General features: G+C 47.4%; 1 protein-coding gene across 1 annotated transcript in view; it reads right to left on the reverse strand.

The window, feature by feature from the left end:
* The window catches only part of Myh11 (myosin heavy chain 11), a 101,354-nt gene that overhangs the window by 8,077 nt on the left and 66,043 nt on the right, over positions 1-27,234 (reverse strand). Inside the window, exons 17-39 of the mRNA XM_028858400.2 lie at positions 25,653-25,846; positions 23,204-23,325; positions 23,039-23,108; positions 22,714-22,874; positions 20,906-21,014; positions 18,813-18,944; positions 18,504-18,710; positions 17,466-17,603; positions 16,683-16,806; positions 14,662-14,833; positions 11,628-11,840; positions 10,330-10,474; positions 8,889-9,095; positions 7,454-7,558; positions 7,210-7,362; positions 6,727-6,975; positions 4,271-4,483; positions 3,847-4,059; positions 3,462-3,623; positions 2,964-3,092; positions 2,674-2,762; positions 1,693-1,816; positions 246-454 (exon numbers count right to left, since the gene is read on the reverse strand). Of these exons, the coding sequence (XP_028714233.1) occupies positions 246-454; positions 1,693-1,816; positions 2,674-2,762; positions 2,964-3,092; positions 3,462-3,623; positions 3,847-4,059; positions 4,271-4,483; positions 6,727-6,975; positions 7,210-7,362; positions 7,454-7,558; positions 8,889-9,095; positions 10,330-10,474; positions 11,628-11,840; positions 14,662-14,833; positions 16,683-16,806; positions 17,466-17,603; positions 18,504-18,710; positions 18,813-18,944; positions 20,906-21,014; positions 22,714-22,874; positions 23,039-23,108; positions 23,204-23,325; positions 25,653-25,846 (3,640 nt within the window). The remainder of the gene's footprint in view (positions 1-245; positions 455-1,692; positions 1,817-2,673; positions 2,763-2,963; positions 3,093-3,461; positions 3,624-3,846; positions 4,060-4,270; positions 4,484-6,726; positions 6,976-7,209; positions 7,363-7,453; positions 7,559-8,888; positions 9,096-10,329; positions 10,475-11,627; positions 11,841-14,661; positions 14,834-16,682; positions 16,807-17,465; positions 17,604-18,503; positions 18,711-18,812; positions 18,945-20,905; positions 21,015-22,713; positions 22,875-23,038; positions 23,109-23,203; positions 23,326-25,652; positions 25,847-27,234) is intronic.

Consider the following 27,234-nt stretch of genomic DNA (forward strand, 5'->3'; position numbering starts at 1 on the left):
AGGCTGGCTCATGTCTGGAGGGCCATCACCATCCTAACAGCAACTAACATTTGGAGGGGTTGCTCTTGGCTAAAGGCAAGCTTAGTACTTTGTGTCTGCATTCTGTCCTCAGCACATCCCTGCAGTGTGGCCACCAGTGAACTCCATTGTCATACTCCAGAAATGAGGCTCTTAGGGTAAATGATTTCCCCGGTGCTCCCTTCTGGTCTCCAGAAAGCTGAGACTGGAGCTCCAATGCCCCATACCTGGCCTCCTGTTCAACCTGCTCTTCCAACTGTGCAATCTTAGCCTCCAGCGCCGCAACAGTAGACTTGAGTTTGGCTTTGACGGCACCTTCTATCTCCTGCAACTTGCTACGGAGTTCCTTGTTTTGGCGCTCTAGCTGCTGCCGGGCACTCTCATTCTTCTGAGCTGCACTGCGCTCTGTGGCCAGCTCATTGCTCAGTTGCTCAGCCTGGGAAAGAGGAATGGCCATGAGTCAGAAATCATAGAGCTGGGGTGGGTATCAGAACAAGTCTACTGCCATGGGCCCCTAAGGCTAGAGCACCTGCATTCTCTCTTTCTCCATCCACTCCATTCCTCGTCACTCCAAGACTCAGCTCAGAAGCCTCCTGTGTCACCTTGACTGAGCCAGGGACCTCTTGTTCAGTTCTTCCCATGTTCCCTAGCCCAGACACTGAGGGGATACAGGAAGGTCCCTGGCACCTATCACAGAGAGATGCTCAGGAAGCTTCCACTCCACAGAGGCACTAAGGACTCTTGGGACTGAGCAAAGAGCACTGAGGGAAAACACTAGAGTCATTTATGATGGCCATGTGGTGGAGGGTGCCAGATAAGACCCTGCAGGTCTGTCCAGAGTCTCCTGAAGATAGCAGACAGGTACAGGCATGCCACTAGTGGACAAGGAGGTTTTGTGTGTCAACTTGACACAAGCTAGAGTCATCACAGAGGAAGGTGCCTCAGTTTAGGAAATGCCTCAATGAGATCCAGCTGGAAGGCATTTTCTCAATTAGTGATCAATGGTGGAGGGTCCAGTCCTTGGTAGGTGGTGCCATCCCTGGGCTAATGGTCCTGGGTTCTATAAGAAAGCAGGCTGAGCAAGCCAGGGAAGCAAGCCAGTAAGCAGCTCCCCTCCATGGCTTCTGCATCAGCTCCTGTCTCCGGGCTCCTGCTCTGTTTGAGCTCCTCTCCTGACTTCCTTCAGTGATGAACACAATGCTGAAGTGTAAGCCAAATAAACCCTTTCCTTCCCAATTTGCATTTTGGTTATGGTGTTTCCTCACAGCAATAGAAACCCTAACTAAGATAAGGAGGAAGAATCCTGTACCTTATTCCCAGGTTTCCTCTCTCTCCTCCATCCCTGGAGCTGACACAAAGCAGACCTGTGGTGCATGCTACTTAGTCACTCTTGGGCTTCACCTAGACCCTGTCTCAGGAAACCCAAAGAACTTTGCTCCTGTGTGGGGAACATGGCCAAGTGGTCTTGCCTCGCTGTAGCCCCCAGATGGTCTGCTATTTTGAGTCTAGGGACTGAGTGCCCAGTATAGGCATCCTGTGTAGGGCAGAAGCAGCCACCAAGAACTAAATGGGCACCAGACAGGGCAGGTTGCTTACTGAGTCCACCGTACTAACTTAAACGGCCCAAGGAGTTGTCCCTCCCTTTCCCTTCACTCTAACCTCAGTATCTCTTACCTGCAGGGTGGCCTTGCGGACCCTGTCACTCATGGCCTCCATGTTGCCCTGCTCTTCCTCCAGCTCCTCCTCCAGCTGGGCGATTCTTGTCTCCAGGCGGCGCTTCTCATCCTGCAGTGTATTCCTGAGGGGAATGAAGCTGCCTTGGGGACCCACGGACCTTACCCAATTATAGGACACTCTCCCTGGAAAGGTGCTGTCTCAGGTGGCCCTGATTCTCTAAACTGGGGAAACAAGCTCAGGGGAGACTAAAGTCACCCAAGATCACCTTGTGTCATGGTTTGAATATGAAATGTTCCTCACAAACTCATGTACTGGGGGCTTGGTTACCAACTGCTGGCCTCTGATAGGTGACTAGATTCTGAGGCTCTGCCTTAATAAATGGGTTAATTCCTTGATGGATTCAAAACATAATGATTTTCCTGGATGATGAGAAGCAGGAAATGGAGGTTAGTTGGAAGAAGCAGGTCACTGTGGGGCAGGGTAGATGGACATCCTTTGGGACTCCACTCCCTTCTTAAATTCACAGTTTCCTGTCTGCCCTGAGGCGAACAGCCTCTTCAGCAAGCTCCTGCCACCATGAAGTCCTGTACTAGCCTGACCTTGGACTGAATCCTCTCAGACCATGACAAGCCCTTTCTTCTTTAAGCAGCCTCTCATGTTTCTGAGCCATAGCAGAGCAAAATTAGATACAGCCTGCTAGGAAATGGTGAGCCGGGACTCACATACAGACCAGCACCAGCTAAGCCAGAGTGGGGCAGGAACAATGTCTGTCTTTGCCCCTGCCCCTACTCACACAGAATGAATGAAATGACACATTTCCAAATCAGTGAATGGGAAGGCTGTGGGATAGATCCTTTTCAAAGCCCCAGTCTGTTCTGTCAGGGCTCTGGTTTGTTGTCATTGAAGTGAGGGTCCCTGGGCACATTCATGCTGGTTGTTCTCTCACCCCAGGTCCACCTGCCTCCCCTGCAGCCTTACCTTCCCGACAGGCTGCTGGCCAGCTCCTCAGCCAGCTCCTCCTTCTCCAGGTCAGCTTGCTTGCGAGCTCTCTCCGCTGCTGCTAGGTCCTGAAGCAGGAGAGAGAGGCTCTAGCTACCTGGCCCATTTGAAATGTAGTTACCCTCCTGAGCTCTTTGTGGGAGGGAGGGACACTCATTTAGAAAGAAGCTGGCAAAGGGAAGGAAATCTGTGTGTCTGAGCCTAGGGGAGCAGTGTGGGTCCTGCCACAGCTTCATGAGAGAGGCTGTCACAGCAGGGAAAGCTGCTACCTCCTGGAGCTGCATGAGGTCTGCTTCCAGGCTCTTGGCTTTCTTCTCATTCTCTTTTGAGGTGGCAAAGATCTCATCTCTGGAGGCACGGGCATCATCCAGCTCTCTCTGGAAGTCCTTCATCTGAGCCTGCATGAGTCAACAGGACAAGCAAGACCTGTTTCACTCACCTGATTCTGCACAGGGAGACTTACCTCTGCATGCCAACCCCTTGGAATTTCCAGTTTATCTTGGTGTATTCCTGAGGCTTGGCTGGGCCCCAGGCCTCTAGTGTTAGAATCCTCCATGTGAACTGAGGAGAGTGGACAAGAGCCCAGTAATGGTGCCTCACTCAGAAAACAAACATCTGTGGCTAAATAGTGGCACAGATCAGCTGCTGGCCTGCGCCTCTGACAGAGGCAGGGTGCTTCCAGAGGTCTCCACACTGATGCACCTGGCCTGGGGAGCTGCCTCTTCTTCCCCCTACATTCCTTCTTCCCTGAACACAGCATCACTCACCTGCAGTTTTCGAAGCTGCTTGATGGCTTCTTCCCTCCCTTTGATGGCCGAGTCAGCCTGAAGCTCCAGGTCTTTCAGGTCCCCTTCCAGCTTCTTCTTGGCTGCTGCCGCCAGAGCCCTCTGCTTCCGTTCATCTTCCAGTTCTGTTTCATACTCATGCAGCTGAGCCAGGAGGAAAGGTACAGGCTACAGGGATGCCCCTCAGAGCCTGGGCTCACTTAGCTACTCCTTGAGCTCCCAGGGACTCAGAACAATCTGGTGGGGTTAGGGGTGTCCACTGCTTCCACCAAGTAGGTTTTAGGGGCTGAATTTAGGTCATGAATCTTGGCAGCAAGTAAGGATGGAGGATGGGGTTGTCCCCAGTCACAGATGAGAGCTGACTCACCTGCCGCTGTAGCTGCCTCCGCTTCTCCTCATTCTGTTCATCTCGAGCCTGGAGATCTCGTTCAAACTGGCCCTTGAGGGCCTGCATGTTGACCTCCAGCCGCAACTTGGCATCCTCAGTGGCCTGCAGCTCATCCTCCAGCTCCTCCAGTTGGGTTTTCATCTCTTCCATCTGGGTCTCCAAGGCACGCTTAGATTTCTCTAGCTCATGCACCTGGAAAACAGAGTGGGTAGGGCCTTTGCTTAAGTGAGGCTTCACCCTCACGGAATGGAGGCTCATGAGACTAGAGCAGTGGCCTAGGCTGCTAGAATCTGACATGACTCCTGATGTCTCAGCCCCTGCTGCTATTCCCTAGCCTCCTGTGCCCACAGCAGACTGATGCACCTCAGTGAGGCACCAGTTGATGAGATTCAGAACCACTTACATTCTTGCCCACATCATCCTTGGAGCTGACCAAGTCTTCCATTTCAGCTTTGAGCATCTTGTTGGTCCTCTCCAGCTCCTCTTTGGCTTCCAGGGCCTCCTCGAGGGCCCGGGCTAGGGACAAAGCCTTTGTTTCCTTTTCCCTGGCCTCTGCTTCAGCTCGGTCCCTCTCGTCAGCATATTTTGAAGAGATGTTCTTTTCCTCAGCTAACAACTGAAAGAACACAAGGCTCAGAGGTATCCCCAGCATACTTGAAGCTCATTGAACCCCAGATGTGAAGAAGCCCTGTTACACTGAATGTGCCCAGTGCAAGTGCAAACAATTTAGATACACGTGGAAGTCAGTTAGGATAATCTTACTTTCTCACTGCTAGATCAAACTGCCCATTGGGCTAGCACATCCACTACTGAGGACAAAGTGACATTGAATGATGTTTTTGTTGCATGGCCACAAGTATCTTTCTTACAGAGATAGCTCATGCACCATCCTGAGGGTGTATGGTTATGCACATGCTTGGAGAAAAGTCAAAGATGACTCTGTTTCAACTTAACACAAATTCATCTGATGGAAGATGGAGCAACATGTTACAGATCGTATCACCTGAAACCAGACTTGCAGAATTCAGTGGAGATAGATGAGCAGCAGGGACCTTCTAACAGCATGGGGGACACCAAACCCCACAGAATATCAAAAGGGAGACGGTGAAACACAACTTCTGGCCCTCTATTGGATAATGAAGCCATGGCTGCAAATGACTGTCCAGAGCAGCAGGGCTGCTGGGGAAGGGAGGGACCAGGGTGTCAGGCCTGTCATGGGGAGCAGTGAACCCTGAACCCCTAGCATTTGGACTCACAGCACAATCTGTAAACTGAGTTTTAGAATAACCCTATATTACATATAAAATCGTGTTTAGTAAGTATGGGTAACATATATTAGAGCTAGTATTTAGGAGTTTGGGTCATAACAGGTGCATTTATCAGAACAGTGTGACTGCACACTTAAAGGATGTATGCTTTGAAGCGTATGTAAATTTACCCCAAAGATATAAAATAATAATAATAATGATAATGATAATAATAATAATAATAATAGTGTTTTGAGACAGTCTTGCTATGTAGCCTAGCCTAGGCTGATCTTAAATCCATAATCCTTCTGCTTCATCTTCCTGAGAGTCAGAATTTCAGGCCTGTGCCACTATGCCTGACTGCAAAACTATTTTTAAGTCTTTTTTTATATTTATTTATATTTATTTGTGTATGTGTGTATATGTGTGTGCCACAGGATGACCAGAGACAATTTGTGGAAGTCTGGTCTCTCCTTCCGCCAAGTAGATTTGATTTTTGATTTTAGGGACTGAATTTAGGTCATAAATCTTGTCAGCAACTTTATAAGTTGAGTCATCTCACCAGCCAAGTATCATATAATATGTAATGGGACATGTGAAGGGAGAAGGGCACAGATGTCTGTGATTTGCTTTGAAACTCGCCCAAAAGATTAAATATGTTGGGTTGCTGTGATTCATCTTTATTATAAATAACTAGGATAGGGCTAAGCATGGTGGTGCACACCTTTAATCCCAGTGCTTGGGAGGCAGAGACAGGCAGATCTCTGTGAGTCAGAGGCCAGTCTGGTCTACATTACAAGTTCTAGGCCAGCCAGGGCTACATAGTAAGATCCTCTCTCTACCCCCCCACTCAACCCCAAAGAGAGTAGGACAAAAGGCATGTGACTGGTTCTGGCAGTGACTACTCAGTTGCTTTAAATTTCACATAATGAAGCATTTGGGGAAAGTGGTATTAACAAGCATATACTTCGAGGGAAGGGGCTGTGCCTCAGTTGATAGAATGTTTGCCTACCATGCAGGAAGCCCTGGGTTCAGTCTCCAGTACTGCATAAAACTGAGTATGGCACACCAGTGACCCCAGCGCTCCAAAGGTGGAAACAAGAGGACTAGAAGTTTAGAGATTGAAAGTCAACTAAAACTGCATAGTGAGTTCAAGGCCAATACGGCCAACAGGAGACCATCTCAAAAAAAAAGAAAGAAAGAAAAAAGAAAAAAAAAGAAAAGAAAAGTGGAAATTAAATAAATAATATGTTCTGAAGAACAGATGCTTGAAATTACTTCTAACATCCAGCAGTGCTTCTGAGTATTCACTGAGTGAATGGGATAAATGACCCTCATTTTGTTAGGGATTGTTCCAGCCCTTAAGGCTATGTCTGTGAGCAGTTTTCACAGTGTTTGTGCCTAGAAAAATCTCAATGTTAATCATTCTGATGTGTTCATGCCTTGACCTAGTGGCCCTTATATGTCATAGCCACCTAAGATGAGACAAGATAGCCTTCCACTGCTTCCAGCAAAGTCCAGATGAAATTCAGACTCCCAGCACCACCACAGTGCCTCACAGAACTGACCTCACCCCATGTTCAAGGATAGGGCAGTGAGCTCTCAGCCCTACCTGATCAAATTTCTTCTGCTTCTTTTCCAGATTGGACACTAGTTGCCGCTGGTTGTCCAAGTCTACAACCAAATCATCCAGCTCCTGCTGAAGCCTGTTCTTAGTCTTCTCCAGTTTGTCATAGGCGGCAGCCTTTTCCTCATACTGCTGGCTGAGGCCCTCCATCTCCTTCTGCAACCTCTTCTTCCCCTCCTCCATGGCCTCCACAGTGCTTGCGAAGTCCTGCAGCTTCTTCTTAGAGTCCGAGAGCTGAAATGGCCAAGAGTTGGGCCCTGAGAAGTGAACCCTCTTCCTCCTCACTGAGGAAATGCAACAGCAGAGGGAGCGAGTGAGCAAACAAACCACACAGGCCCAGAGGAGAGGAGAGGACCCATGGGGACCCCAGAGAAGAGTCACAGCGACCCTGTAGGTGAGGAGGGGACCCACTGTGGGCCCCAGAAGAGAGGTGAGGATGCACGGTGGGCCCCAATATGCTGTCCATACCTGAACATTCAGGGTGGAAACATGGCGCTCCAGGTTTTGCTTGGCTTCCATCTCCTCATCTAGCTGTTCCTGCAGGCTGTTCCTCTCATCTTCCAACTGACGCAGCTTGGTGGACACATTGAGCTTCTGCCGAGTTTCTTCTTGAAGTAGCTCCTACAGGGGAAAGCATTCATGGCGGTCTCAGGAATTCCCCCCAAGGAAGCAGGCACTCCAGGTCTCCCAGGTGGTGCAATAGGATACTTACTTGAGTGTCTTGAAGCTGGGATCCAAGGGATGCCACATCCTTGGTCAGTTTGATGGCCTTGCCCTCTGCCTCATTGAGCATGCCTGTGACACTCTCCACTTCATTCTGAGAAGGATGAGAGACTGGTGAGTTGAAAGTCATATGACACATCAGCAAGAGGAGCTTTTTTTATTCAGAGTACATCACACACCTTTGTGGGATAGGACCTGTGGTGGCCAGTGACAGAAAATGCCCAGGAAGTGAGAGACAACTGTGGCTCCTTCTAGAACCATCAGCTGCACGTTGAGAATCCTGGCCTAGACTGCAGTTCTAAGAACCTATCAGAGCCCCATCATATTGACTGGGCCCAGTTAGGATCCACCTTACTGGATTCCAAGTCTACACTAAGGTTGGCAGAGATGAGCTGCAGATCTCAGAGTCCCAGTGTTGAAAGTCACTTCTGACTCATTCACTCCTTACCACTGGGGAGGAAACTGTAGGTAGGTCCTACTCTCACCCCTACTCATTGTTCTTTCATGACCTTTATGGCCATCACCAAAGAGGTGGCTGCTAAAGGCATGGGGCAGAGCCCCTTCCTGCATCTCTGCATTCTATACCAGCCCTGGCGGCTCTGCACAGGTGTGCCTGGGACGTACAGCTGTAGCCCACACCTCACTTTTCCATTTATAATGAGGCTTTAAGTGTCACTGTGTATTGGAGTAGCAAACCCCTGTTCTCAACTTCAGGGAACCAGACCTGTGGTGTTTCCCTGCTCACTAGACCTAGCTTGTGAGTACAGTAAGTATTTATCAAACTTGGGGCCATTCTTTGGAAACTGAAACTCAGGCCAAATGTGTCTCTGAGGCTAAATCCAAAGATACACAGGCTCTATCATTCATCAGCTTCAGTTGCCTCTGTTACTTGGGATAAACACCAACATACATTTAATTGGGACATCAGGGGCCCTTTGTTATCTGGCCACAGCTTCCTTCTCTGGTCCTATTCTGTACCATTTCTCCTCCCAACTTGTCAGCACTGCTGGCCCTTGACCCCTTCTACTTTTTACATTTACCACTGGGTCTTTGCATATACTATTGCCTCTGCTTGAAAACATATGCATCTGAGTGTCAGTGCTCCTAAGGGCAGCCTTTCCTGGCCCCAGGTTGCCTGTATTTGCCCTTGCAGTATGATGTCTGTTTGTGGTCATCTCTCCCACCCTCAGCAGGCTGGAGTTAAGATGGCATAGAGACAATCTGTCTTCTTCCTTGTTCTTTTATCTCAGGATTAAGCACAATGCCTGGCATCCAGTAGGTGCTCAGTAAATCTTCACGAGGTTTTGACAAAAAGAATTCACACAGGGAATGCAAGGATGCATCTCAAGGAAGCCAATTCGCTGGCAACAAAGGGACTTGGGAGGCTGAGCAGAGGTCTCTTGCAGTAGAGCAGCTGCCCTTACCTGTAGCTTGTGAACCTTGTCATTCAGTTCAGCCCGGGCACGCTCCCCATCACTGCACTTGGACAGCAGCTCCTGCAGCTGCACCTCCAGCTTCTTCTTCTTGTGTTCCACCTCCTGCTTTGCCTGGCCCAGGACACGCAGCTCCCCGGCCAGGTCTGCGTTCTCCTTCTCCAGCGTCTGCTTGCTTTTGTCCAGGTTTGCTTTGGCCTGCCGAGGGAAGCAGAGAGAGGTGGGCTTGTCTGTTCCTCTCCCTGCCCCTCCCTCTAGTCTATCTCATCCAAGGGAAGGGATGGAGGGAGCATAGAACTTCTGCAGAACTCCTGGGATTTCAGTTCCCAGACTCAGCAATCAGATCTCGAAACAAATCCAGAAGCCTCATCAACCTTCTTCCATGTCCTGCTCTGTATGGATTATCAAATTTTAGGACATTTCCCAGGAAAATATGGATTCCTAGCTTTTCTTTAACAACTTCATGTTCTGTTTTGTGTAATCCCAGCACTCAGGAGACAAATCCTGAATGTGAGGCTAGAGTTATCTAATATGATCCTGTCTCAAAAGAAGAAATAAAGAGAAAGAAAAAGAAAGGAAGGCAGACCACAGTGGCTTATGTTTGTAATCCCGGCACTCCATCTGAAGCAGGTGGATTATTATGAGTTCCAAGATAGACTGGGCTTAGAATGAGATCCTATCTAAAAATAAGAAAAATGTGTGTGTGTGTGGGGGGGAGGTTGGTCTGTTTTCATATTTCAATAATTTGACTCCCAAAAAACAAACTAAAGACCCTTTCTCAAGGCAAAGACCAGCCGATCTAGGCGTGGCTGCTCTGTTAGTGGGGCAGTCCCGCTCCAGGTGGCTCTGATTGCCACCACTCTCTATTTTCTTTCACATTCATTGTCTAATTTCCCCTGCTATTTCTGTGTTCGTTATTTTACCTAACTAGTTCCTATACATATGTGGGTCACCTAAGCAAAAAAGTGTTTGGATAAGAACAGGAAACAGGAGGAGGACTTCAGCTGGCAAGGAGGACAGAAGAGAAAACCATCCTGGAGTCTGAGAAAACCATCCACCTTCCAGACCCCCTACAACATATCTGGGCTACATAATTTCTCTAAATCTGAAAGCTGTGAATGTCATAGCTTTTTGGGTTGTAAGATATTTGTATCTATACATAAAGAAGCACCTTGGGGAATGGACTCAGACTGAACATGATTTGGCTACTTTTCATAGACATCGTCCCCACAGCCTGAAGATCATTTTATCAAGTATCTTGGTACACCTGCATTCTGACTATGACCCATCTCATGATCTGGGGTAGAATTTTCACTTGTAATGCTCAGAAAGTTCTGGGTTTTTGGAGCATTTCAAGTCCCAAAGTTCTAGACAAGAGTGGGTAAATTCTGCCATCATAATGTGGTTTCTGGGATGCTTCTTGAGCACACACCCTTTTGAACTGTTCCAGCTGCTCCGTGAGCTCCTCCACTGCCTGTGTATGCTTCTGCCTCATTTCCTGGACCTGGGCCTCATGGGACCGTGTCTCCTCATCCAGGGCCTTCTTCAGCACCGTCACTTCCTGTTCCCTCTTGGCTCTAGGGAAAAAGAACACAGTGGATGACACTCAGGCCAGAGACAGGGGTTTGCCTGTGACAGTACTGTGCAAGAGGACAAGAAGTCTCCTGGTACCCAGAGCCGAAGTTGTTCTTTGCTGTGTGAGCCATAGTAACTTGCCTAACCTCCCTAACCCCACAGTGTTATATCAGCTGTGAAACGAGGAGCATGTTACCTGTTCCCAGAATCTCTCAAGGATGGCAAACGGGCATAGAAAATATAAGTAAGAGTGTGTCTGTAGTCTGCAGATATCCCTTAAATATTAACACTGTTGGCTTTATCCAGCACTTACTATATGCCAGGTCCTAAGCTAAGATTTTTTTTTTTCTTGAAACAGGATTTCACTCACTACATAGCCCAGGCTGGTCTCAAATTCACAATCCTTCTGCCTCTACTTCTGAGTGCTAAGATTATAAGAATGAGCCACCAAGCCCAGCTGGACCTGTTTTTCCATATACAGCATCTCATCTTCATAGCAACTCTATAAGGTAGCAATGTCATTTGCAGGCTAAGGGGGGAAGCACCTCACCCATGGGGTCCCAACCACTGTGTGACAGAGGTACAGCATGAAGCCAGCCTGGCTTGGAGCTTTTAGCCACTGCTCTGGGTCTTTCTGTATCTCCAGACAGGTGTGTGTGTGGGTGGGTGGGGGGGACAAAAAGGTGAAACTAACCTTTGGTACATGTATAAAACCCAAAGTGTGGGGAATGCTGGGTTGCAGTTAACAGAGACCTTACCATAGGATATGCTCAAAAGGTATATACGCTCATTAAATGAATAAATGACCTGTGTTCACTAGAGACAGAATATTGTCTGGGATATGGTTGTTTGTCTCCTCTATTTACTTGTAGTGAATCTTAAGTTGGAGACCAATCTGATGAATGTTATTTTTTAAATTTAACATAAAACATATATGCATGCACACATACAGAAGAAGAAATGATTTAAAAATCCTAACTAGGAATGGAACTGGAGGTATTTGACATCTGTTCTATCATTTTTTAGTTGTTCTTGAATTATGCACTATTGTTCTGCAGATAAAACTAAACATACTCGTGTTCTAGGCACAACCAGGAAGGCCAGTGATTTCAGATCTGCTTGGAGTCAGTGGTCCCTGGGGCCCAGCCCATGCACCTGAGCTCCTGTTGTGTGGCTGTGCTGTCCAGTGTATCCTCCAGCTCTGTCTTCAGTGCCTCCAGCTCCTCCCCCAGGTCTCGTTTCTGCTTCTCAGCCTTGTTCCTGGCAGCCCGCTCTGAGTCCAGGTCCTCCTGTAGGTCTGAGACATGGCCCTCCAGCTCTCGAATCTTCTTTAGGGCATTGTTTTTCTGGGCGATCTCTTCATCAAGCCTGCCCGGGATGGAGCACCCAGATTAAGACCTCACAGCCAAGAAACTGTTCTGGGACTAGCTTCTGTGTCCCAAAGTGTAGGAGGCTCAGCTTAAAGAAAGCACTGGAGAAATCAGGATTATCAATCACATGGGCCTATTTCCTTCAATGGAAGGAAATGAATGATGCCACATGGAAAAGTGGTCAATCAACCTGGTGATTCTTTTCTTTTCTTTTTTTTTTTTTTGAGTATTAATTACCATAAGGTAATACGTGATTTAATTTTTTTTTCAATTTTTATTGTATAACTTGTAAGCCTATATAAAAGAAAGGAAAGATAATGAATTATTTTGTAACCAGCACACAATTTTAAACAATCACCAGCATTCTGCCTTTCTGACTTCATTTATTCCTGACTTCTAAGTGCTGGGGTTTGTGAGTGTCCATAAATAACCACGCTAACCTTCAGCTCTGGCCTGTCTTCCTGCTTCAGAATGTCTCATTCTGAGGAACTGGAACCACAGAAGCTTTTTGCCTGCCATGACTGAGAATCCGTGTTCAGTGGCTGTTAGAGCTGATTGCTCCACAGAACAGGCCGGTTCTTCCTGACTGGTTTATCTTTCAGGCTCTCTTCCCAGCTCCCTATAGTTTGTGGCTTAGCTGGGCTTCTGGTCAGGCTGGTCAGTCGAAACACCAGTGGGGAGGTAGGACACAGGCCAGAACTAAATCCCGATTCTTTGCTTTTCTATTAGGAGCTAGCCTCCACCTGGATCCCCCAGTATCCTGAACATTGCTTAGGCCCTGCTACTTCAGTGAATAAAACACATCCCTATGAAAGAGGTCCCTTGTACTTTACATATTCCACCAATAAAATCTGTCCTTATGCTCATCACAGATCCTTTTCTAGGCCCTAACCCTGAGCTCTGTCCTGGTGAATGGTGGAGCTAACATCTGTTTATTTCCATGGCAGAATCTTGCTTATGGAACGCAGGCTGTCCATAAAATTATGGTCCTCCTGCCTCAGCTTCTTGAGTGCTGGGACTACATGTATAGATCATCACATTCAGCTTTGCTATCCAACTTGACTATGATGAATGGGAAGGCCTAGGATGAGAGACAGGCAGGTGCTCTGATGTTGTGCTTACAGCCCAGCAGCTGCCAGAGAGATCAGGGTCTTTCTAGATAACCCAGCTGTTATTCCAGCACAGACTAATGCACTGGAGTGACATTTTTATTAGTCACCCCCGACCATGCACTCCAAATTAGAAAAGAGATGAGCCAGAAGACTAATCAAAAGCCCTGGGTTTGAGCCCCAGCTCTGCCTCTTACAAGCAGTGTGGGCAGGTACCTCCTCAACTCCCTAGAGGAGTGTAAGAGCATCAAGGTGTCTGAGGGTGCTTCTGGGAATGAGCTAAGCACACAACAAATGGGGCAGTAGTCATTTCCTGCTGCCATATCCACAGGTTGAGGCCAGCCAAATGCCAGTAAAAAGGAAGCACAGAGGGAATGGGAGGGGCAGGAGACTTAGGCTGTGTGACTGGGAGAAGTGTGGTCAGAGGCTGGGGAAGCTGGTGTACACAGAGTAGGATGGGGAAGATGAAGGCCACCCAATCTAGACATGCAATGTTTGTGATACAGACAGAGATGGACTCAGCAGGTGACTGGAAACTCAGAACTGGGGTTCAGATGACAAATTCTGGGCACCCCAGATGCTACAATACCATTGGAGTAGGGGCACTGCAAAGAGGTTGAGTTTGGAGGGAAGAAAAGTTGAATGTGAGGTTTAGGGGTGAGAGCATAGTTGGGAAGGCTTGCAGGAGACCTGGTCTGAGACGTAACATCCATCCCAAGGGCCTATGGCCACCTCAGAAAGCAGAGGGCCTCTGGACACACACACATACTCACACACTGGGACTGGGACATACACACACTCACACACTGGGACTGGGACACTCACACACTGGAACTGGGACACACACACACTCACACACTGGGACTGGGACACACACACACTCACACACTGGGACTGGGACACACACACACACTCACACACTGGGACTGGGACATACACACATACTCACACACTGGGACTGGGACATACACACATACTCACACACTGGGACTGAGACACACACATACTCACACACTGGGACTGGGACACACACATACTCACACACTGGGACTGGGACACACACATACTCACACACTGGGACTGGGACACACACACTGGGACTGGGACACACACACACTCACACACTGGGACTGGGACACACACACACTCACACACTGGGACTGGGACACACACATACTCACACACTGGGACTGGGACACACACACACACTCACACACTGGGACTGGGACACACACACACTCACACACTGGGACTGGGACACACACACACACTCACACACTGGAACTGGGACACACACACACTCACACACTGGGACTGGGACACACACACACTCACACACTGGGACTGGGACATACACACACTCACACACTGGGACTGGGACATACACACACTCACACACTGGGACTGGGACACACACATACTCACACACTGGGACTGGGACACACACACTGGGACTGGGACACACACACACTCACACACTGGGACTGGGACACACACATACTCACACACTGGGACTGGGACACACACATACTCACACACTGGGACTGAGACACACACATACTCACACACTGGGACTGGGACACACACACACTCACACACTGGGACTGGGACACTCACACACTGGAACTGGGACACACACACACTCACATACTGGGATTGGGACACACACACACACACACACACACACACACACACACACACACACTGCACCTGGCCAGGGCTGCTTGCAGCTCCTCCTCTTTCTTTGCTAGCTGCATCTTGAGCTCCGCAATCTGTGCCTGCAGGTCAGCGATCTGCTCATGGAAATCACTGGCATCACCCTCCAGTTTCCTCTTCAGTTTCTCCAGCTCCTGTCGGCTCTTCTCCTCTTTCTTCAGCCTCACTGCAACAGAGCCAAGGGTACTTCAGCATGGGGACGTCACCAAGAAGAGACCTAGCTAGGCCTTTTTGCCTGGGCTGTGGACATTGCACAATCAGCCCTAGACCCTTTTTCAGTGAAAGGAAAATCAAGCTTGGAAAAAAGCACCTTTCCCATCAGGGTGTATTGCACACAGTGTGGATCCAAGATGAAGTCTCATTCCCAGGATAATCTTTCTAAAGGTTCCTTTCTGATTTTTCTGGTTTTTAGTTTTTTTTTTTAATACTTATTTTGTCTCTCTCTCTTTGTGTGTGTGTGTGTGTGTGTGTGTGTGCACATGTGTGTGAGTGTCCATGTCCATGTGTATCTGTGTGTGTATGTGTGTGAGTATCTGTGTGTGAGTGTGTATGCACATGTGTGTAAGGCCTTTGGAGGCAGAAGAGGCTGTTGGATCTCATGTAGCTGGAGTTAACAGGCATTTGTGAGCGACCTACTGTGGGTGCTGGGATCCAAACTTTGGTCCTCATGATTTAGTAGAAAGGACTTAACTGCTAGGCCATCTCTCCAGTCCCTGTGTATTACCTTTTAAAGAGGCCATATAGAGTAGTGGGCATTGTGAGGACATTTCATAGATACACATGGTGGGAATTTGCTTGAGCTTGCCTCAATTATTCTCTCTTGTTCCTCCTTCCCTCCCCTCTCCTTCTGATCCTCTCTTCCTTTCTTTCTTCCTTTCTTTCTTCCTTTCTTTCTTCCTTCCTTCCTTCCTTCCTTCCTTCCTTCCTTCCTTCCTTCCTTCCTTCCTTCCCTTCCCTTCCCCTTCCTTCCTACCTTCCTTCCTTCCTTCCTTCCTTCCTTCCTTCCTTCCTTCCTTCCTTCCTTCCTTCCTTCCTTCCTTCCTTCTTTCTTTCTTTCTTTCTTTCTTTCTTTCTTTCTTTCTTTCTTTCTCTGGAACTCACTTTGTAGACCAGGCTGGCCTCAAACTCACAGAGATCCGCCTTCTTCTGCCTCCCAAGTGCTGGGATTAAAGGTGTGCGCCACCACTGCCTGGCCTGGTCCCCTTTCTTTATTCAAATAGTCCCTCTTTCTGCTTCCTGATTTTTCTTTTTTAAAATCTTAGTCCATATGAGAGCAAAGATATTGTCCTTTCTCTCCCTCTCTTGTCCAGCCACTTGCCCCACCTTAACACCCCCTTCCTTTCCACAGACCTTCAGCTTTCACATCCTATGCATATATACTTATTTAAAATCTAGACTCTGGCTGGGGGTGTGGCTCAGCTGAGTGTGGGCCTTGCATGCACAAGACTTTGGGTTCAAGTCCTAGCACTGAATGAGCTCAGCATAGTGGCCACCTGTAAACCAGCATTTGGGAGGTGCCAGCAGGAGGATGAGGAGCTCACAGCTAGCTTTGGCTACATACTAAGTTTCAGGCTAGCCTAGACTACATGAGACCCTTTCTAAAAATAAAGTAAAATAGGTCCAACAGGATGACTCAGCAGGTAAAGGTACTTGTAGCCAAGCTTTACAATCTAAGTTCAATCTCCCGGAGCTGCACAGTAGAAGGAGAGAACCAACTCCACAAAATTGTCTGTGACTTCCATGTGCATGCTGTGACATGCATGACCACACACCATCCACACACATATAACCACACACACACACACACACACACTACATATGACACACATAAACATGCATACTCAATCAATAAATAATAAATGTATTTTTAAAGAAAATGGAAAAATATAATAAAAACATATAAAACAAAATATTAAAATCTAGATTCCACATATGAGAGGAAATATAATATTTGTCTTTGAGCCCAGTTCATTTCACTTAACATGGCTCCTGGTTCCACCTATTTCCTCACTTACCCTCCAGTTCTGAGATCATGGACTCATGCTTGCTCTTCAGCTTTGTGAGGTTTTTAGCCTTTTCTTCCTCCTCTGCTAGATTGGTTGTTAAGTCGCTGACTCTCTCTTCAAGGAGTTTTCGTTCCTTTAGGGGCAATGGGAAAACAATAATTGCAGTGGTTTTTATTTCTCCTCCATGGTTTATGTTTTATTTCCAGTAGCTTCTATATGAACAGTTTAAAGAAAATCCAATTCCTAATCACAGGCTCCAGGAGTTCCATATGGTAGAAATTCTTTAGGAACTGCCCAGGCTGCCCACTTCTTGCCTCTTGCCAGTGTGTCCTACACACTCAATGTTCAGCTAAAGAACTTTCCCATTCCTCCCACAGGACAGCTTGGCTCTGCCTCAGAACCTTTGCAGAGCAGGTCAACGTTGTATTCCTAACTGTTCCTCAATCTACGTCCATGCCACCTTCTCCAGGAAGTCTCCTTGGAGAGCCTTCCTTCATCCCCTAGTGTTGCACTCATAACAGGGTGAGCATCTTCAGACGCTGGTCACAATGGTAATGGTTACTTCTATCTTGCTAGAGTGTAAGTCCCAGTGCAGGACACTGGACTCCTACTCCACGAGTGTCCTGATCCACACAGAGCCCGGTCCACAGGGGGCCTAGCTGATGCCCAGCTTGAACTAATGGAGTCAGCTGGCTTGGGATTATTAACTGAAGTGACTGCTTGTCCCTATTTTCACAGGGTGCTTCTGCCATTAGTGCTGGACATGTGGTAAGACTGGCACATCTAACGCACTTTTGAAAGCTTGTTGTTCTGATCGTCCATGACCAAGATGTCATCTTCCAGTTTCTTGATCTTGGCTTCAGCTGTGACCTTCTCAAGCTGTAGTTTCTGTCTGGCAGCCTCCTCCTCCTCCAGCTGCTCCTCCAGGTCCTTGGTTGGGGGAGAGACAAGAATGACAGCCTTACTGGAACAAAGTCACTAGAGATCTGGGGCTAGCCAGTGTGGAGGCTGGACTGAGTATACCCTGTACACTGCTGTCACCTTCAGAAACCCATGTAGGCTACTAGGCTATTCTTGATTTGCTCATTGTCAGTGATAGGTGTTTACTGGGTGTTATAGTCAGTACCATACTCCAGACCTTCCTTGATAGTCTTTCTTCCCAGAGGCAGGAAATTAGTCCCCCATGAGTGTGTGTGTATGTATGTGTGTGTGTGTGTGTGTGTGTGTGTGTGTGTGTGTGTGTGTGTCTAAGAATTCTCAACACAATTGAAAGGTAGTAATAGATTGATTGTAACCTTAGAAGCCTGGGCCATGGAAGGCACTGTGGCTTCCTTCCTCCTTCTTCTGGGGGCAGTCCACAGCCATAATAGGAGGAAGTTCAAGCAGCCCCATGAAGTGGCTAAGGAATTGGCACCTCCTGCTAACAGCCATGCGAATAAGCCACAAAGAAGTTGATCTTTTAGCCTGACTGAGCCTTCAAATGACTGGCGCTGATCATGAGTGGCCATAAGCACATCCTCAGTTGCTGACTACTAAGATAAATATGGACTATTTGAAGCTGCTGTATTCAGACTGTTTTGTTACAGTATAATAACTAACACAGTTATCCTTACACCAAGTTGCTAACAGGCAGAGGGTCAGCATACGGAACACAAGGCAGTAGACAGAGCAGGCTCTGGAGACTTGTGTTCAGTTCCTGACCCAGCTCTGTGGCACTGGGCAGATGGCCATTGGTCTCTAAGCCTTAGTGCCCCATCTTCCAGCATCGGGCCATGTATCATCAGAGGCCTTCACTGAGGGTCCAGTGAATATTTTCCTGCAACATCTTACCAGCATCTGCTGAGCCATCTTCTTCCTCTCAGCCTGCAGTTGCTGGCCCCGGTCCTCCTCTTCCTCCAGGCGGGCCTCCATCTCATGTAGGATCTCCTCCAGTTCCTGCTTCTTGGCTGCCAGCCGGACCCGCATCTCCTCAGCCTCAGCATACAGCTCTGTCTCTGCTTGCAGCTGCTCCTGCAGCAGAGTCTTTTCCTCGGCCAGCTGCATGCAGGATTAGAAGGTGGCCATGAGATCACCCATGTCTCACTGTGGCTGAGCCCTTGGCTCTGCTGCCCCCACAGCCCACAGTGCACTTGTTTAGACCTGAGTGTGCTTCTGCTCCAGCTCCTTCAGCTCACTCTCTGCCTTCTGCTGCCTCTCCTTGATCTTCTGCATCTCCTCCTCCTTGGCCTGCATCTCTTCCTCCTGCCGTGTCACCTGGAGCAATGGCTTTACCTGCATATATATATATATACATAGCCATCATTAGAGATTTTGGCCAAAGGGAGCCATTTTAATCAAATATTAGATTGGTTCTCAGCTATAGATGATTTTACCAGCACCCATCTAGGTGACACTGGGCAATGTCAGGGACATAATCAGCAGTTGAAACAGGGATGGAAGATTCTATAGGCATTAGTAGGTAGAGGCAAGAGAGATGGCTTACATTCTAGAACAGTTTCTAGGAACCTCTTCCACAAGACAGAATTGCTGAGCCTAAACTATTGGCATGGCAAAGGTAAGGAACTTTTCATTGTTTCTTTTTTGCAGTACTGGAGATTGAACCCAGGACTGTATACTTTACCACTGAGCTACACCCTGAGTCCATGGGCCTCTTATTAGATCAGTTTATTAGAACAAAATGAAAGGAGAAAGAATCAAGGGAGTTGGAGGTGTTGATGCATCTTTGCAAGAAAAAAACCAAAACCTTCCATGGCTGTTCCCCAGCCACAGTCAGTGTCACAACAGCACATTTCCTTCCAGTTTTCTTCCTCCTGTTTAAAGAATAGTGATAGTGCACACCTCTAATCCCAGCACTTGGGGAGCAGAGGCAGGAGGATCTCTCTGGATTCAAGGTCAGCCTGGTTCACACAGAGTTCTATATCAGCCATAACTACATAGAGAGACCCTGTCTCAGAAAGGAGAACAAAAAGGCAAGTACTGAACTGAATGCTTAGTTTTATATTCTGGTTTCATCATTTAATTCTGTCCATCATTCATATTCTGTTCTCACCACTCATCATTTCTTACCTCATGCTGTTCATCAGTCAGTTTTAGACAGGCATTTACTAGTTGATTCCCCTACCACCATCCCCATCAACAGGTGAACCAATGAATCTGCTATGGAAACGCTGTCACTGTCACAGAGGCTGTGGAGGATGCCCTAAATTCCTGCTTCTCTTTATGGGAGATGGTTTTTTTCAGGATGGTCTCTTAGCATGTGGGTTCATGGGAACATTTGCAGAGAGCAGCTTCCTGTCAGGCTTCTTCTCTAGCTTGCTTGGCACCCAGAGTCTCTGCCAATGAACCCCATGTCTGCCTTCACACACTTAGCAGGATTTGCCATTATCTGTTTCTGGGACTGATGTTATCATCTGCTTCTCCAGTTGGTTGTCATATGAAGCCATGGACCATGATACCAACTAGTACACTCCTGGCATACAGCAGGTACTCAATAAATACTTCCTTGGGGAAAAAATTTCCACACTCAGGGGTATATAAAAGTAATATATAAGTTTACAGTCAATAAACATATCTTTGTGCAACCAGTGATGCTGCAGAGGCCAGTGGTACCCAAAGGCCCTGCAAGCTGCAAGGAATAAAATGAACTACCAACTCAAGCAGCAAGTGGGGGCTTCCTACTTCATCATGCTGAGTGAAGCACCAATTCTGCAAGGCACCATGCTACAGAATTTCATTTACATCTTGAAACAATGGGGTACAGAAAGGGAGGGTAGAAGTGAAGCTGTTGGGGGCCACAGAGAGAAGTGGGTTTGCTACATAAGTGCAATAAGATGGATTCTTTTTTTTTTTTTTTTTTTTTTTTTTGGTTTTTTGAGACAGCGTTTCTCTGTGTAGTTTTGGTGCCTGTCCTGAATCTCACTCTGTAGACCAGGCTGGCCTCGAACTCACAGAGATCCACCTGGCTCTGCTTCCGGAGTGCTGGGATTAAAGGTGTGAAGATGGATTCTTGGGGTGACAGGAACACCTTGATTTGCTTTAAGGTCATGACTGTAACCCACGAGCCAAAGGGGAGCACCTTCACAGGCCTGCATGTGAGGTCTGACTTTAGGCCTCCACTTCAAGAGCCACTTTGGACCACCTCCATTCCCACATCTAGAGATCCCAGTAGGGCTTGATTGGGGAAGTGGAGGAGGTCAAGTGACTTCTGGGAAGGTGTAGAGTCAATCACTCACTTTAGTGAAGAGCCTCCACCATTGCCAGTTTCGGAGCTTGAGGTAGGCAGCACAATTCCTCTGGATCACCTTCATGGCTGTCAACTGTTGCTGCCTCTTGGTGAAGGCCCTAGGGAGAGTGAGGCAGGGAGCCATGAGGTGCTTCCCTCATGGTTCATGGCATCATTCACTGTATAGAACATTCTCCATTCACTCCAACCATTTTTTCTGAGCATCAGAACCAGCATATTATCTGATCAAGCCACTTAAGCTGGCTCCCAGAGCCTTTCTCAGGAGGCAAGGGAAACTCCAGGCTCACAAATACCTCAAAAACAAAGCTAGAAATGATATCTAAGGAAAAGTTCAATACTATGTTTCTGCAGGGATCCTTCACTCCCCTAGTTGTACCAGTTAAGTTCTGACAGACTTATTTATACTTTGGTAGTATTTCAGAATTCTCAAACCTTAATGCCAAATCAGCACTATATTTCTTTAAAGCTTCTGGGTTTGAAAAACTACAAAATGATGACCACAATCCCACTCTGCCATGTGAGCTGCCACATTGGCTGTAGGTACATTTAAGAATACCAACTATTAGCCGGGCGGTGGTGGCGCACGCCTTTAATCCCAGCACTCGGGAGGCAGAGGCAGGCGGATCTCTGTGAGTTCGAGGCCAGCCTGGTCTACCAAGTGAGTTCCAGGAAAAGGCGCAAAGCTACACAGAGAAACCCGGTCTCGAAAAACCAAAACAAAAAACAAAAAACAAAAAAAAAAAAAAATACCAACTATTATTAAGAGTACCAATTATTTTGGGAACAGGAATGATGACAACAGAGAATTTAATTATAAAATTGAACAAATTAGGACTGCTGTTGTACTAAGGGCTTCCCAATATCTGGACTTAGCCATACTGAGTCTCTCTGACCCAATCAGGGCTCTGCAGATGTGGTGTAGACTATACCTGATGATAGCACACACTCCAGGCATCAGTACCAGGGAGATCTCTCTGAAGTGTCTTTTCCTTCCTTCCTTCCTTCCTTCCTTCCTTCCTTCCTTCCTTCCTTCCTTCCTTCCTTCCTTCCTTCCTTTCTTCCTTCCTTCCTTCCTTCTTGCTTCTCTCTCTCTCTCTCTCTCTCTCTCTCTCTCTCTCTCTCTCTCTCTCTCTGAGACAGGGTTTCTCTTTGTTGCTCCAACTGTCCTGGAACTTGCTCTGTAGACGAGGCTAGCCTCAAATTCACAGAGATCCACCTACCTCTGGGCATGTGCCACTATTGCCCAGCAGGGGTGTCTTTCCCTGAGGAACCTGAGTCTCACCTAGACACCAAGCAGAACAGATGGAGCATTGCAACTTCTAAGGTCCTACTTTATGAATCCTATTTGAACATAGGGCTAGAGATACAGCCACATAATTTTTCCTCTGACATGTTATTGTAGCCTAAGAGTTGTGAAATGTAAGCCAGCCACACTTCTAAGCTCTTCCTGGGCATCATTCCATTAGCTCCTCTTAACAATTTCATGAGGTAGAAATGACTGCACTCAGGAGAAATGTGAGCACAGAGGATGAGGAATTGAGAATAAGAACCCAGGTCTAAAATTCTCAAGCCCATTGGTTGTCACTCGTCCTTCCTGCATCTATAACCAGGATACACATTTCAGTTGGAAGCTTTCTTTCCTTCTCAGGTAGAAGCTGTTGATTAAGGACACATCTTAAAATAGATAGCTTCTTGGAATCAGGGAATCCCAATGCAGGGCTGGAAATCCCCTTCTCTGGACTTAGGTTTCTACTATGAATTTGAGGGAAGTTTTAGGATACAGGAAACTGTGTTTACTTTCTGGCCAGGTAGCCACGACACATTGCCTGGAAGGCCATGATGACATCAGTAATCTTCAGGTCCCGTTCCTCCTCCAGGTGGGCCAGGACTCCCGTACGGAAGAAGATTTTGCTCTGCCCAATCCTGTACAGGTTGGGGTCCAGTTCAAGGGCTTTGATCTGAGGAGGACAGGAAAAGAAGAGTTGCCATTTTCAACTGTGCCATTTGTTCAGTATGGCATGTATTTAAGAACTATCCCACCCAGATAGCAACTGGAAATATGACCCAAAGCTGGAAGGTCACAATTGAATGTATGGGGAGGAGGGTCCAGGATTAAGCTCACCATGAGAATGCAAGCTTGCTTTCCATCCATGAAGCCTTTGGGGATGGCGTTCGCTGCCAGGATCTCATAGCTTAAAATACAGGACAGAAGTTGCTCAACACATCTCCATCATTCACGCTTTCTCCAGGTCGCTCCCCACCACTCCACCAACACCAGCAGGCTCACCGTTGCCGGAACTCTTGGAAGACAATCCTGTTGGGGAAGCCCTGACGGCAGATGCGGATGCCTTCCAACACGCCATTGCACCGCAGCTGCTCCAGCACCAGAAATGCATCCAACTTGCCAGACTGTGGAAGCAGAAGAGGCCAGTGACCACTGGAGCAGCAAGCCCCAGACCTCAGGGCCAGAAAACATCCTTGCAGTCTGTGCGGTCTTCACAGGGTTTAACTGAGGTGTAATGTCCACTGTTGCCATCTCTGGGTTTCTATACTTTCTTTGGTACTATTTGTCCCATAATCCTCATTATGCTTAGTGGTGCTAGCACCCCTGGCTAGAAACTAGGGATGTTTTCCCCTCACTGTCCTCCCCCTCACTTCCTGGACATCACTGCCTCATAGCTCTTACCTCCCAAGTCTCTCACAGTAGGTTTCTTAAAAAAAAAAAAAAAAAAAAGCAGATGTGGTGTGCATGTGTATGCATTAATGTTCTTGCATGTCTATGAGAGCACACACATGTGAATGTGCATACACATTTTTGATGTGTGTGTATGTGTGATATGTATATGTGATGTGTGTGTATGTGTGTGTGATATGTGAGATGTATGTCTGTGCCTGTGTATGTGTGTGAAGTGTGTGTGTTCATGTGTATGTGTGTACATTTGGAGGTCTAAAGTTAGTGTCAGAAATCATTCTCAATCACTCTTACATCATATTCACTGACTCATTCATCCACTGAAACTCAAAGTTCAGTCTCTTAGCTGAACTGTTCTGGGGAGTCTCTGTCTATCTTCTGAGATTAAAGCTACAAGCAGACCACCATACCCACTAGTATTTATGTGGGTTTCTGGGGTTCCAAGTCCTATTTGTGTGGCAAGCTCTTTAAATGGTGGAGCCATCTCCCCCAACCTACTTTTTTGTGCCATTGTTTCTTCTACCCAGACAACTGCAACACCTTCCCACTTGATCATCTCTCCTCAGTCCTGCCTGCCCCTTCTAACTCCTCATTTGGTCTAAAACATAATTTTGATCATGACCTACTGCTTAAACTCCTTCCATGGCTTCCTACAGATAGGATGCCATCACAAGAGGAACTCCATAAACCAGTCCAGTCCCATCCCTAGCTCATGCCACCATGTAGCAATATGAAACAAGGGGGTTAGATAATGGCTGGCTCAATAAAGCACCTGCCTTGTAAGCATGAGACCCATGTGAAAGGCTGAGCATAATGCCATGTGCCTGTAATCCTAGAATTGTAAGAAGGGAGGCAGAAACAGGATTTCAAAAAGCTCATAGACCAGCTAAACTGTCCTTTGTGGTGAAGCTTCAGGCCAGTGAGAAAGCTGTCCCACATAGAAGTGGAAGGTGCCTAAGGACTCACTTCAGAGCTTGTCTTCTGACCTCTATAGTATACTGTGTATGTGCACCCTATACTCATAGGCATGAACACACCCAAGCACACAAAACAAAAACAATATAAAATGACCTAGCTATAATTTTCTTGCCCAGACTCTTAATTTCTCACCTCTACACATTTTCTTACCCCAAGCCTTTAACCTAAAATGCCTCCAAACACACTCATACCCCACTATGTACTTTACCAAGTTGATGCCTACCCATTTCTTTTTAATAACATTTATTATTTATGGTGTATATGTGTATAAGGGGGGTAAGTTTGGGTACAAGTGTGCCACAGTGTGTGTGTGGAGGCCAGAGGACATCCTGCAGCAGTTTTTTTCCTTCTGCTATGTGAATTCCAGGGATGGAACTCAGGTCATTAGCCTTGAGAGGAGGAGCCTTTACCCACTGAGCCATCTCCCCAGCCCCCCCTCTACCTGTTCTTAAAGTTCTTGCACAGGTAGCTACCCCAGCTTTTTGTTGTTTTCATAGTTTACCATTGTGGTTCTAGCCTATGTGTCAAGGTCCCTGTGGTCTCCCATAACCTCAGCACCAATGACATTTGGGCCCACTAATTCTGTGTTGTGGGAACAATGGGGCATATAATGAGATGTCCAGCAGCCTCCTGGCCCCTACTAGATGCTGTAGCAATTACCTTCCACTGTGACAAGCAAATGTGTCCTCAGTGATTTCTGCCACACTGTATCCTAAGTATCAGTCACAAATAGCAGCTTTGCAAGCATTTACTGGAAGAATGGAAGGGTTGGTAGCCTCATACCCCATGCCACTACCTAGCTAAACAGTCTCTGGAAAGATTCCCTCCCTTCCTTCCTTGACCGACATTGCTTTTAGGCATAGGGAGTAGACGGCCCCCAATCCAGACAACTCTCCACATGTGTAGATGCAGGCCTTACTTGAGGGTGGTCAGGGCAGGAACCAAGGTCAGACCTCTGTTTCTGCCCCTCCACCTCATTAGTTTGCCTCATTGCCTTCCAGGTGCCTCACTGCAGTCCTTCAGCACTATCCTGTAAGCAGAAGCTCCAGGCTGGGGGATATCTCACCCTCTTCTCGTGGTTGGGGATGATGCAGCGCACAAAGTTAGGTGTAGTGTTGCGCAATGTAGTCATCAGCTTCCCCAGCTGTTCTTTGTAGAGCTGGCCCACGGTGCGAAACATGCCCTTCTTGGTCTTAGAGGCACTGGGAAGTGAGCTCTCAGTCATCTTGGCCATCTGGTCCAGCCCCACAATACGGTCCACTGTGGGTTACATGAAGGATGACATCAGTCTCTGGCCCCTTCAGGGATCCTGAACCTCTGCCATAAGCCAGAGGAGCAAACTGAAGATGGCAGTCAACGGAGATGTTCTGTGCAGGTCACACTCTATGGGAGACCCTAGACTCCATCTGGGGGACCACCCCATCTTTCTCTCTGATGGTCAGCAGTGCCCTCATCTCTAGGCTTCTAAGTAGTGTCAATTTGGGTATCTTTGTGAGCACCTGAGTGGCAGGATGAACCAATGTCCTCTGTTCAGTCACAGAGACCAAAGGAACCAGCTTCATTCTTGGTACTAACTCACTGGGTAGCCTTGCCCTGGCATTGTGTTATGCTTCAGTTTACCTTTCTCAACAATGGCAGCAATAGCAGCATCTAACTCCTAAGGATGGAATGTGGCCACAAGGCCTTGAAAGCCCTCAGCTCCACGGTAGCCTTCAATACTTTCTCTGCCCTTAGGGATATGCTGAGAATTGACCATGTATGGGCCCTAAGCCCCTACCAAAGGCCCTGTCCACCTCAGCTCCTAGGCTACTGATCTCTAACAGAAGGTGTCAGACAATGAGTATATCAGGTGGTGAGATGTGCTCAGAAAAATCAAGGACAAAAGGGGGAGGAGAGGGAAGAAAAATAGAAGAGGATGGGGTGAACAAGAGGGAGAGAAGGAGTGACCTTCCTGAGACAGGGTGATGGAGACTGTCTGTCTGAGAAGCTGATCTCTATTAAGGGAGACCTTGATGCAAGGCTGCATAACACTTGTGAGAGTCAACTTCATGCAATTCCTAGGGCAAGCAAGACATGGTTTTGACCCAGTTTACAAATGAGGACATCCAAATTTAACAGTTAGGCAACATGTGCAAAGTCACAGCTCATATATGGCAGAGACAAGACATGAAGTCCTTCTGACTTCATCATGGGGACTGCTTCATCATGCCTAGTCCCACCACTTCCTGGGCTCTGACATAGGACCTTCTTGGTGAATCCAGGAATGGGATGGAGGAGCTCAGTGTCCCTCATTTAAGAAGCTATGAACTGAATTTTCCAGGGGAAAAAGGGCAGATCTATGTTAAAGATTCTACAAGGCTGACAGATTGGTAATTATGGAGAGCTGAAATGTTGCAGATCAAGAACCAAATCATCTTGGGCTATCTTTAGCCCCTAAGTGACCATTTATTGTCTACATCCATGCCTGACCTAATATTAATCTGACTATCACAGACAGTTTGGGTCTGTCTTAACAGACCTCCAATTTCCACTGACCCCAAAGCTAAGACTATCATCAGGTCCCCACCAGAGTCCTTAAAAGATTACCTTGATTTATGACTTACTTTTGTTCTGGGACATTAAAACCTCATGAAACCATTTCTACACTG

This window comes from Peromyscus leucopus, chromosome 8b (genome assembly GCF_004664715.2).
Source record: "Peromyscus leucopus breed LL Stock chromosome 8b, UCI_PerLeu_2.1, whole genome shotgun sequence".
NCBI lineage: Eukaryota > Metazoa > Chordata > Mammalia > Rodentia > Cricetidae > Peromyscus > Peromyscus leucopus.